The 13,325-nt window shown below is 45.3% G+C and overlaps 1 protein-coding gene across 1 annotated transcript in view; it reads right to left on the bottom strand.

Annotated features, from left to right (window-relative positions):
- Positions 1-13,325, bottom strand: part of nox5 (NADPH oxidase, EF-hand calcium binding domain 5) — a 94,261-nt gene that overhangs the window by 36,620 nt on the left and 44,316 nt on the right. Inside the window, exons 11-13 of the mRNA XM_043677192.1 lie at positions 12,299-12,431; positions 8,370-8,512; positions 3,577-3,735 (exon numbers count right to left, since the gene is read on the bottom strand). Coding sequence (XP_043533127.1) covers positions 3,577-3,735; positions 8,370-8,512; positions 12,299-12,431 — 435 coding nt within the window. The remainder of the gene's footprint in view (positions 1-3,576; positions 3,736-8,369; positions 8,513-12,298; positions 12,432-13,325) is intronic.

Below are 13,325 nucleotides of genomic sequence, written 5' to 3'. Positions count from 1 at the left end.
GTTACACAACACTTAATGTGAAGGCAGGACTTCATGTCCACAAGGCCTGTGCGGTGGTCACTCTTACCGATACAGTCATGGACAGTTGCATCTGCAGCTGGCAGATTGGTAAGGATGAGATCAACTATGTTTTTCCCTCTTGTTGGTTCCCTCACTACCTGCTGCAGACTCAGTCTGGTAGCTATGTCCTTTAGGACCCGACCAGCTCGATCAGTGTTCCTGCTGCTGAGTCACTCTCAGTGGTGGACATTGAATCCCCCACCCCAAGTACATTTCATGCCTTTGCCACCCTCAGTGCTTCCTCCAAGTTTGTCCAGCATGGAGGAGTACTGATTCATCAGGCAAGGGAGGACAGTACGTGATGATCAGCAGGAGGTTTCCTTGCCCATGTTTAACCCAAAACCACAAGACTTCAAGGGGTCTAGAGTCAATGTTGAGGAATCCCAGGGCAACTCCATCCTGAATGTATCCTACTGTGCCACCACCTTTGCTGGGTCTGTCCTATTGGTGGGACAGGACATATCCAGAGATGGTGATGGTGGTGTCTGGAACATTGTCTGCGTGAGTCTGATATGTCAGGATGTTGTTTAACTAGTCTGTGAGACAGCTCTCCCAATTTTGGCAATAGCCCCTAGATGTTAGTAGCTTTTGCAAGGTTGACAGGGCTGTTTACACTGTTGATTTTTCTGGTGCCCAGATCGATACCAGGTTCTCCATACAATTTCATTTCTTTGTTAAGACTTAATAGTGATTGATACAGCTGAATAGTTTAGCTAGAACATTTCAAAGGGCAATTGAGAGTCAACCACACTGCTGTGGGGTCTGGAGTCACATGTAGGCCACACCAGGTGAGGATGGCAGGTTTCCTTCTCTAAAGGACATTAGTGAGCTATAGCCCTGCCAACATTCCGGCAATAGTAGTGAAGGGTTGCCATTCCCCTAGCCAAGCTCTTCCAGTACAGTTACTAAACTGGCACCTACTTGACAATGTAGAAAATTGCCCAGGTATGTTCTGCACATAAAAAGCAGACCAAATCCAACCTGGCCAATTACCACTGCGATAGTCAACTCTTGATCATCAGTAAAGTGATGGACGGTGTCATTAGCAGTGCTATCAAGCAGCACCTCTCAGCAACAACCTGCTCAGTGTCACCCAGTTTGGGTTCTGCCAGGGCCACTCAGCTCCTGACCTCATTACAGCCTTGGTTCAAACCTGGACAAAAGAGCTGAATTCCAGAAATAAGGTGAGAGTGACAGCCCTGGATATCAAGGCTACATTTGACTGAGTGTGGCATCAAGGAGCCCTGGAATCAATGGGTATCGGGGGCAAACTCTCTGCTGGTTGGATGCATGCCTGACACAAAAGAAGATGGTCACGGTTGTTGGTGATAAGTCATCTCAGCTCCCGGACATCTCTGCAGGAGTTCCTCAGGGCAGTGTCCTAGACCCAACCATCTTCAGGTGCTTCAACAATGACTTTCCCTCCATCATAAGGTCAGAAGTGGGGATGTTCACAGATAATTGCACAATGTTCAGCACCATTTATGACTCCTCAGATACCGAAACAGTCCATTTTCAAATGTAACAAGATCTGGACAATGTCCAGGCTTGGGCTGTCAAATGGCAAGTTACATTTATGCCACACAAAAGCCAGGCAATGACCATTTCCTATAAGATTTGCCCTTGACATTCAACGGTGTTACTGTTATTGAATCCTCCACTATCAACATCCTGGGGGTTACCATTGACCAGAAACACAATTGGACCAGCCATATAAATACAATAGCTACAAGACCAGATCAGCAAGCAACTCACTTCCTGACTCTAATGAAGCACAAATCAGCAATGTAATGGAATACTCCTCAGTTGCCTGAATGGGTGCAGCTCTAACAAAACACAAGAAGCTTGACACCATCCAGTACAGAGCAGCCAAAACATGCACACTCCGACCACCGACACTCAGTAGCAGCAGTGTGTGCCATCTACGAGAAATTCACAAATGACCTTCAGACAGCACCTTCCAAACCCACAGCCATTTCCATCTGGAAAGTCAAGAGCAGCAGATACCTGGGAACACCAGTACCAGCAAGTTCCCCTCCAACCCACTCACCATCCTGACTTGGAAATATACCGCCATTTCTTCACTGTCACAGGTTCAGAATCCTGGAATTCCCTCCCTTATGGCATTGCAGTTGAACGGCAAGGGTTCAAGAAGGCAGCTCACCACCACCTTCTGAAAGGGCAACTAGGGATGGGCAATAAATGTTGGCCCAGTTATGACACCCATACACCATAAGTGAATAAACGGTCCTTGCCTGTTGTTTGGGGTAAGAACGTCTCTGATCTGACAGACAGGAAATACACACCTCGTCTAATTCAGAGTCGAGCCAAAAATGAAGGACTTGTATTTACATCGACCTGGTCATCACTAACTGCTTTACAGACAATGAAGTACTTTTGACATGTAATCACTGTTGTCCCATGGGAAAGAATGATACACGTCACGATCCTGCACAGGAAAGATTCAGCCTTCTTTTTGCAGACTCGTTTTTCATCTTTAAGAACATCTTGGTGCATTGCAGAGGTTTACGAGGAGAACATACAGCAATGTTTGCATCATGCACATACATGTGCACTCACACACGGACACGCACACACACAAAGACACAAACACACACACACACTCACAAACACAAAGCCACAAACACACACACACTCACTCACAAAGACACACACAGATGCACACACACACAGACACTCAAACACAGAGACACACACTCTCACACAAAGACACAAGCACACACTCTCACACACAAACACACACACACAGCAATGCTGAGAAATGGAGAATGCTGGGGACTGAACAGTGAATGTTAAATATGTGACACACGCAGCTTTCTCACAATCAGCAGTGACCATCACTCCCACTAAGTGATCAGAGCATCTCTCCCTGAAGGGTCATAGAATCATAGAACCCCTGGGGTGTAGAAGCAGGCTATTCAGCCCATCAAGCCCACACTGACCCTCCAAAGAGTATCCCACCCCCACCTTTTCCCTGTAACCCTGCATTGCCCAGCGCCAATCCAACTAATCTGCACATCTTTGGACTGTGGGAGGAAACCCATGCAGACATGGGGAGAATATGCAAACTCCACACAGTCAGTCGCCCGAGGGTGGAATAAATCTCACGTACCTGGTGCTGTGAGACAGCAGTGCTAACCACTGAGTTGCAAACACACTAAGCTAAATCTATTTCATGGCATGTGACAGAATATCCTCATGGTGTTATCTGACAGTGCTCGTGTCCTGTTTCCTGACAGAAAGTCTTCCAGTTGGTGAAGTGTGCTTTGGTAGGATGGAGATTGGGAGATGCCAGTTAGTGGGCCATTCTGGTATCTGTGGTGCCATAGAATGTGAGTCTTGCCATATTTATTGCAGACCATTTGCAACACAGAAGCAGGTCGCTTAGTATAACAGATCCATCTCTGTGTTTATATTACACACAAGCTCTCTTTCACCCAATATCCTCATCTAACCTTACTGAGACATCCCTCTATATCCCAGTCTGCTTCCTACCTCCTTGGGCTGAGGGACATTTGTACAATCCACTTTGATGTTCACTTCCAAGGGCTCGTTCTGACAGCGCTGTCGTGGTTTATATGATGTCAGCTCCACCATGTCTTCCTTGTTGGTCGCCACTGATTCATTAGAGGCAATCAAGTTACCAAGGTGCTCCTAGTGATAGTAAGAAATGGAAAAAGAAGCATATTTAGGTAACGTGGGATGGAATGAGCAATGTGTGTCCAGGAGGACAAACTGTGCTAAATATAAATTAGTACACAGTCTTAATTAAACCTCACCTGGCACAGTTGGATAATCAGATAAAAGATAACCCATGGGACAGATCTTGATTTGATTCAATTGTGTAAAATGGGTCTTTGCATGTCTCTCGTTTGTTTAAAATTTCCTCTGAAGTTAATGTAAAACTGGCTGCCCATTCATTATCATCTGTTTTACACTATCATATGAAATCAAGAGCTATCCTCATAAGTCTGAAGCTCAAGTAATTTATCAGTGTCATCACAATTCCTCAGTAGGTTGTTGCCCAGGGAGACAGTAATACGAACAAATTTAACATCACTTAACGTTCTTTATGGTTGTCTTGGACTATCCCTTCAACATTGCAGATAGAAGATTCCAGAAATTGCTTTCTGAAACCTGAAAAGAAGCATTTTGAACACAAAACCCAATGCAACAATTGATTTGCATCGTTTACCATGTAAGCTTCCACAGAGATAGTTCTGCATAGCAATCACACTGGTATTTGCATCAGTTATAAATTCAGGAAATTTTTCCTGGGATTGTTTTCCAAGCTTTTTCATTTCAAATTGGAGGTGTAGTGGACAGTGAAGAAGGTTACCTCAGATTACAACGGGATCTTGATCAGATGGACCAATGGGCTGAGAAGTGGCAGATGGAGTTTAATTCAGATAAATGCGAGGTGCTGCATTTTGGGAAAGCAAATCTCAGCAGGACTTACACACTTAATGGTAAGGTCCTAGGGAGTGCTGCTGAACAAAGAGACCTTGGAGTGCAGGTTCTTATCTCCTTGAAAGTAGAGTGCAGGTAGATAGGATAGGGAAGAAGGCATTTGGTATGCTTTCCTTTATTGGTCAGCGTATTGAGAAAAAGAGTTGGGAGGTCATGTTGCAGCTGTACAGGACATAGGTAAGGCCCCTACTGAAATACTGCATGCAATTCTAGTCTCCCTCCTATTGGAAAGATGTTGTGAAACTTGAAAGGGTTCAGAAAAGATTTACAAGGATGTTGCCAGGGTTGGAGGATTTGAGCTATAGGGAGAGGTTGAATAAGGTAGGGCTGTTTTCCCTGGAGCATCGGAGGCTGAGGGGTGACCTTATAGAGATTTATAAAATCATGAAGGGCATGGATAGGATAAATAGACAAAGTCGCTTCCCTGGGGTGGGTGAGTCCAGAACCAGAGGGCATAGGTTTAGGGTGTGAGGGGAAAGATATAAAAGGGACCTAAGGGGCAACATTTTCACGCTGAGGATGGTATGTGAATGGAATGAGCTGCCAGAGGAAGTGGTGGAGGCTGGTACAATTGGAACATTTAAAAGGCATCTGGATGGGTATATGAATAGGAGGGATTTAGAGGGGTATGGGCCAGGTGCTGGCAGGTGGGACTAGATTGGGTTGGGATGGACGAGTTGGACTGAAGGGTCTGTTGTACATCTCTATGACGCTATAAATATCCTGGGGTAGGAAGGGCATTGGAAAGGAAGAGACATGATTGGCTCAAGAATGACATGCTGACTTTCCCATTACATAGCCAAAGTGCATTACTGCAGGGTATAAGGGCATTTCGATCAAGTCTGAAGTGCAATTGATCAGCCCTATGTTCAGATCCCACCATGAGAGTTGGTGGACTCTAAATTCAATATTGAAGTACAGCGGTAGTATCCCAACCGCTGAGCCAGGACGTCCATGTTGAAGACTCCCCTGCGCCACTATAAGTCTGTAGAAGACTGTGTGCCAAAGACGTTAATCTGGATGTTCCCCAACCAGAAACTGGATGATCCGGGAGATCCGCTCCCTATTGAAGTCCAGGTCTGAGGCATACAAGTCAGGCAGCTCTGACCTAGAGAGGAAATGCAGGTACAACCTTCGTAAGGCTATCAGAGACACCAAGAGAAAATACCAAATTAAACTTGAGATACAGACTAACCACATGGACACCTGTCATAGAGTCATAGAGTCATAGAGATGAACAGCATAGAAACAGACCCTTTGGTCCAACTCGTCCATGATGACCAGATATCCCAACACAATCTAGTCCCACCTGCCAGCACTCGGCCCATATCCCTCCAAACCCTTCCTATCCATATACCCATCTAGATGCCTTTTAAATGTTGCAATTGTACCAGCCTCCACCACTTCCTCTGGCAGCTCATTCCACACTCATACCACCCTCTGTGTGAAAAAGTTGCCCCTTAGGTCTCTTTTATAACTTTCCATTCTCACCCTAAACCTATGCCCTCTAGTCCTGGACTCCCCCACCCGAGGGAAAAGACTTTGTCTATTTATCCTATCCATTTCGCTCATAATTTTGTAAACCTCTATGAGGTCACCCCTCAGCCTGCGATGCTCCAGGGAAAACAGCCCCAGTCTATTCAACCTCTCCTTGTAGCTCAAACCCTCCAACCCTGGCAACATCCTTGTAAATCTTTTCTGAACCCTTTCAAGTTTCACAACATCCTTCCGATAGGAGGGAGACCAGAATTGCACAAAATATTCCAAAAGTGCCCTAACCAATGTCCTGTACAGCTGCAACATGTCGTTTGGAACAAGGCTTACACAGTATAACGGCCTACAAAGCAAAGTCAAACAGAATTGCAGGCAACAATACATCCCTACCCGATTGAGGTCAATGCATTCTACGCTTGCTTTGAACAGAAGGTGACTGAAACGATGACACCTGTCCCGACAGCATCAGGTACGTCTATACCAACTGTCACCACCGCAGATATTAGATCGGCATCCTTGGGAAGTGACTGGCCCGGATGGAGTCCCGCTGTGCACTCAGATCCTGTGTGGACCAGCTGGTGGGAGGATCCACTGATATCTTTAACTTCTCTTTACTGCGATCTGAAGTCACCACTGCTTGAAGATGACCATCATCCCAGTACCAAAGGAAAATCCTGCAGCGTGCCTCAATGATGACTGCCCTGTGGCTCTGACCTCCATCATTATAAAGTGCTTCATGAGGTTAGTCATGGATCACATCAGCTCCAGCCTACTGCGGTATCTTGATCCTTTGCAATTCGCCTCTTGGCACAACAGGTACACAACCGGCGCCATCTCCCTGGCCCTACATTAATCCCTGGAGCATCTGGATAACAAGAATATCTACATCAGGCTCCCACTTATTGACCTCATCTCCACCTTCAACACCATAATTCCAAACAAACTCACATTTTTAACACTGAGACCTAGGTCTTAGCAACCCCCTCTGTAATGAATCCTCAACTTCCTGACCCATAGACTACAATCAGTAAGAATAAGCATGTCTCTATTTCCTCAGGAGGCGAAGGAAATTCAGCATGTCCACATTGAATCTTTCCGATTTTTATAGATGCACCATAGAAAGCATCCGATCCGGATGCATCACAGCAAGGTATGGCAACTGCTTTTCCCAAGACTACAAGAGACTACCGAGAGTCATGAACACAGCCCAGTCCATCACACAAAGCAGCCCTCCATCCACTGACTCCAATTATATTTCCCGCTGCCTCAGAAAAGTGACCTACATAATCAGACCTCTCCCACCCTGGTTATATTCTCTGCAACCCTCTTCCATCAGGCAGATGGTATAGAAGTTTGAATACACATACAAACAGATTCAAGAACAGCTTTTTCCCTGCCATGAATTGACTTTTGAATGAACTTCTCAAATGTTAATGTTGGTTATTCTCTCTCTCTCTCTGCACCCTCTCTGCGGCTGTAACACTGTATTCTGCACTCTGTTCTGTTACTCTGACACCATCTGTATGGTATGATCTGCCTGTACAGCCCTTTTCCGTATCTCAGTACACGTGACAGCGATAAATCAATCAAGCACCAGAGATGGATCATAACATTACTGACTAGGTTGGTTGAAAATATGGAAAAGGTCGTTACTTTCAGTCGCTGGGGCTCAGTTGGTCAATGTTGTTAACTGAAAGGTTGGCCTTGTGGTGTAGTGGTAGTGTCTCTACCTCTGGGTCAGAACGTCAGAAGTGTAAGTCCCACCTATCTTGGAATTGTTTTATAACATGTCCAAACATGATTAAAAATAAATATAAGGGGTAATTTCTTCCAGGTATAGTACCCACACAACCAGGTAAGGGATAACAGTTGCAATAATTGGCAGGCACAGGCTTTGAAGTCCATTGGCTTGGAATGAATACGCTGGAAAATTTCACTGAAGTCCAATGCAATGCTAATGGGTGCACTGGGTGCTGTATCGAATTGCAAAGTTGAACCTGAGTTAACCCAATATAGGAAATAGCTAATGGCTGGGGAAACTCAATAGGCCTGCAGCATCTTTGGAGAGAGGAACAGTTTCTCTCTCCACAGATGCTGAAAGGCCTGCTGAGTTTCTCCAGCATTTTCTGTTTTGATTTCAGATTTCTAGCATCCACAGTATTTAGCTTTTCTGGGAAATAGCTGCATTAGTCATGAAAAGGCATGTTATTAGAAACTTTTGGAAAAAAAACCCATAAACCCTGGTCACAGGACTGGAGTTATAAAGCCAGGGTGTAGCAGAGAATCATATTCACTGAGGGAAGCGGCAGAAACAGAGGGCAGACCTGCGCAGACTTCTGGCGCTTTTTATTCCTCAGATTTCTTGTCAGCCGCTTTGGTTCGTTGCCCAGTAGTTCAGGTTGTCGGAAGTATTCGTAGAGTTGGTTGGTCCATTGGCCGAGGCTCCTGATATGGAGCCAAATAGTGTCTGCAGATTAAAACAAATGTAAGCATCACAAACACCGATCTCCTTCTTTGTGGCTGAAAACAACAAATGCTGGAGGTCACAGTGGGTCAGGAAGCACCCATGGAGAGAGAGCAAGCTAATGTTTCCAGTCTCGATGACTCTTCATCAGAGCTGACATGAAGTGTGGAGGGGGCAGCTGGACTTGAGATGTTAGCTTGCTCTCTCTCCATGGGTGCTGCCTGACCCACTGTGATTGTCAGCATTTGTTGTTTTCAGTACAGATTCCAGCATCTGCAGTAATTTGATCCTCCTTTTTTCTGGACTGACATCATAAACAGTTACAGTGGCATGCCACTAGATGTCACTCTCTGTACATGGTTTGGAGTCCAGTGTGTGACCTCCCTCAAATAACAGTTTTACTCAACATTCATGTCTTTTCTCAATTGGGCAACGAAATGATCCAGTTGCCTGTCGACTCCTGATGGTTATATTTATTTTGACATTGGTTTCAAAAATATAAAAATGATGGCTTTGAGGAATAATTCCCTCAACCTTTCAGCTGATAAAAGTACAGAAGAAATATTTAAAATCATAGCTGGCTCATTTATCTAAGTAGGCATGTAGGGTAATACTATAGGACGCAGTATTATGGTAGGATTTCAGCTATCTACTGACCCCTGCTGGAAACTGTGTGAAGGTCGATTGACAACAGGTCTATCCCTGTTCAAAGTTTGTGCGAAGATTTGTAGCTCGGGTGCTCGTTGCTGTGGTTCTGTTCGCCGAGCTGGAAGTTTTTGTTGCAAACGTTTTGTCCCCTGGCTAGGCGACATCATCAGTGCTTGGGAGCCTCAGTGTTTTGTGCAGTCCTTGCATGGTATTTTGTACACTACATTGGTTTTGCTCATGTTGGGTATTGGGTCCTTCGTTCCATGCAAGGACTGCACAAAACACTATATAGGACAAACAGGAAGACAGCTAACAATCCGCATACATGAACACCAACTAGCCACGAAACAACACGACCAGCTATCCTTAGTAGCCACACACGCAGACAACAAGCAACATGAATTCGACTGGGACAACACTACTATCATAGGGCAAGCCAGACAGAGAACAGCCAGGGAATTCCTAGAGGCATGGCATTCATCCACAAACTCCATCAACAAACACATCGACCTGGACCCAATATATCAACCACTACAGCGGACAGCTGAAACTGACAACCGGAAGCGGCAGGGACAGACCACTATAAACACCGGAGGAAACACCAAAGACACGCTTCGCAGGAGGCTCCCAAGCACTGATGATGTCGCCTAGCCAGGGGATGAAACGTTTGCAACAAAAACTTCCAGCTCGGTGAACAGAACCACAGCAGGTCTATCCCTGGTTAGATTTCCCCTTAAGGGAGTATCAGGTAATTAGCCATAATTCACAAAGTACCATAACCATCTCTTGACATTGCAGACTGTTAGTTGGCTTTGTATGTAGCTTGAATGTCACAACTCAGTCAGCATGGGTAAAGTGAAGGAGGCAGTTTTAAAATTCACAGGAGGATTGCACCTTTAGAACATAAGGGTCTGCAACTCATCGAAGATTAGGTCGATGAGCATTGGATTTTGTAAGATCTTAGCAGATCAGAGCGAAATGTTTTCACAGGAGACAGGTGAAAAGACCTAGAAGGTTCCAGATTTGAACTATTTTCAGCTTGAATTAATTTGCTTCAGCTACAATAGAGAAACTCAAGGTAAGAGTCGATCCATGACTGAGGCAGTGGAAAGTGGATCGAATCCACACTCAATGTGGCCCAATGGCATCTGTCAGAAATCGCAATGTATCTTGTGATTGGACATCATCCCCACAAACTGTTAGGATTCAATTGAATAATGACCCAATGAATTTGATGTTGGTGTTGAAAGGATTGGAGGACTTCAAATGGGACAGAAGAAAATGCAAAGAAAAGTCAGAGAAAATTAACAGGGGAATTAGAGAAGGTTTAGAACATAAGGTGGCACGGTGGCTCAGTGGTTAGCACTGCTGCCTCACAGCACCACGGACCTGGGTTCAATTCCAGCCTCAGGCAACTGTCTGTGTGGAGTTTGCACTTTCACCCTGTGTCAGCATGGGTTTCCTCCCACAATCCAAAAACGTGCAGGTTAGGTGGATTGGCCATGCTAAATTGCCTATAGTGTCCAGATTGGATGTGTTAGTCAGGGGTAAATGGAGAGATGTAGGGGAATGGGTCCAGGTGGGTTACTCTTCGGAGGGTCGGTGTGGACTTTCTGGGCCAAAGGGCCTGTTTCCACACTGTAGGGATTCTATGTTCTATAAGAAGGTGAGGAATAGGAGCAGGACCCTGCTCAGCAAATCAATAAGATCATAACTGATCTAATCAAGGCCTTAAATCCACCTTCCTGCCTGCTCCCCATCATCCGGCTCCCTGCATAACAAGAATGTGTCTAACTCAACCTTGAATATGTTCAATGGCCCTTCCTGCACTGATGACTGAAACAGAATTCCAAATGTTAGCGACAGTCTGAGAAAAGCATCTCCTCCTCCTCATCATTTTAAATGAGAGACCCCCGTTATTTTGCCCCCAGTTCTAGATTTCCCCACAAGGTGAAACATTCCCTCAGCATTTATCCTGTTGAAGCCACTCAGAATCTTAACATGTTTCCATAAGATTAGCTCTCATTCAGTTAAGCTCCAGTGTTGCAACCTGCTCAATCATTTCTCATTAGACAACTGTTTCATCCCAGATATCAGTCTGGTAAACCGTGTGAACTCCCTCCACGTACAAATTCATTTTCTCAACACCTTGTGTTTTTTATCTTGTGTTATCTTCTTATCCTCTGGGTGGCATCTCATCAAATTCCCATTGGTAAAGAAAAGTGTACAACAAAACTTTAAAAGCTTAAAGTTGTCAGGGGCATGGTGGCTCAGTGGTTGGTGATAGAGGGACTTTATTTATTCAGAACAGATATCCAAGATACAAAAGAATGCACAATCATAGAAAATCTACAATGTGGAAGCAGGCCATTTGGCCCATTGAGTTCACACTGACCCTCTGAACAGCATCTCTTCCTGACCCACCCCTCTACACTATCCCTGTAACCTTACATTTCCAATGGCTCGTCCACCTAATGTCTTTGGACTCTGAGAGGAAACCCATGCAGACAAAGGGAGAGAACGTGCAAACTCCACATGGACAGTTGCCCGAGGGTGGAATCGAACCCATGTCCCTGGCACTGTGAGAAGCAGTGCTAACCACCATGCTCCTGACAAATTGAGTAAAGAACAGCTCCTGAAGGTACATGTGTCAGTATTATTTATCAATAGGTTTAAGAGGAGACAGGAGGGTAATTTATAAAAGATGTACATAGGAACAGGGTGCTTTTTAACAAACAGGAAACAGCACCTGGCCTTATGAACCTGTTCCTTTCCTACAGGTCAATCAATTTATTTGCTCCTCTTTAACCCTTTCAATCTTTCTCTTCAAAAACACAACCCGTTACCTCTGGAACCTACTTTATTATCGTTTCCTGAAACATTATTTCATAGCGCCAATCTTCCTTCAGGCAGGATCAACCACCTGACATACATCAATGTCCTTAAGTCTGTACTTTTTGCACTCACTGGTTTCTGAACCTTTGTTACATCAGATCGTTGCGATCAATAATCTGGCAGATCTCTTTGCAACTTCAAACCTCGTCACTTATAGGTCACCATGATGTCTACTCTTTTCCATTGAAATCCAAACATCCTCAACCCACCTTCACAATGTAAGGTCTAAGCCTTCTCACAGCGTACCTTGCTGCTCTGGAGCACTGCTGATGGTAAATGGATGCCACTCATACTTGGCTATTGCTGGAATATTGACATACACATAATCTCCGGGTTTGTAGTGAAAGAATGGCGACCTTTTGATTACGAGATGGGTAACCTGAATGTTAAGAAGAATACTTTCATTATAATCTCACATGCAGAGGTCTTCCTTCGAGTAGCTACTTGGCACAATCAAAAACATCACACCCCTGTCAGCCTCCAAATCCCAGAGAAACCCAACACTGTGTGGGGATCAGTCACTGGAAGTGATTCTCCCCAGAGTCATGATTTGGAGATGCCGGTGTTGGACTGGGGTGTGCAAAGTTAAAAATCCCACAACACCAGGTTATAGTCCAACAGGTTTATTTGAAACCACACTACCTTTCGGAGCACTGCTCCTTCATCCACCTGATGAAGCACAATCACCTGGTGGAGGAGCACAGCTCCGAAAGCTAGTGCCTCATATTAAACCTGTTGGACTAGAACCTGGTGCTGCGGGATTTTTAACTTTGCTCTTCCCAGAGTGACCACTTATCGGAATAAATCGGGCATTTTACATGCACGAGTGCTTGGAGTGGATCTTCCGTGAGCTGAAGTGGTGTAGGGAGGTGAGTGAACAGGCCAAGGGGTACCCTTGCTACATCGCAGGCACCCTGGAAGGATGGGGCAGTGGGAGGCAGGAAGCTCTCCAGAGAGCGCCGTTGCCCATGCCCGTGGATGTGGTGTTTACCAGGGGGATTGGAGTGGTGACGAGGCAGGCCAGAGGGTTGTCAGGGTTACAAAGATGTTGCCAGAGTTAGAGGGTTGGATCTATTGGGAGAAGCTGGATAGGCTGGGGCTGTTTTCCTTGCAGCATCGAAGGCTGAGGGGTGACCTTATAGAGATTTATTAAATCATGAGGGGCATGGATAGGATAAATAGACAAGGGCTTATCCTGGGGGTGGGGGATTCCAGAACTAGAGGGAATAGGTTCAGGGTGAGAGGGGAAATATATAAAAGGGACCTAAAGGGC

The sequence above is a fragment of the Chiloscyllium plagiosum genome, chromosome 36, assembly GCF_004010195.1.
Source record: "Chiloscyllium plagiosum isolate BGI_BamShark_2017 chromosome 36, ASM401019v2, whole genome shotgun sequence".
Taxonomy (NCBI): Eukaryota; Metazoa; Chordata; class Chondrichthyes; order Orectolobiformes; family Hemiscylliidae; genus Chiloscyllium; species Chiloscyllium plagiosum.
This window is presented reverse-complemented; position numbering and strand designations above follow the sequence as displayed.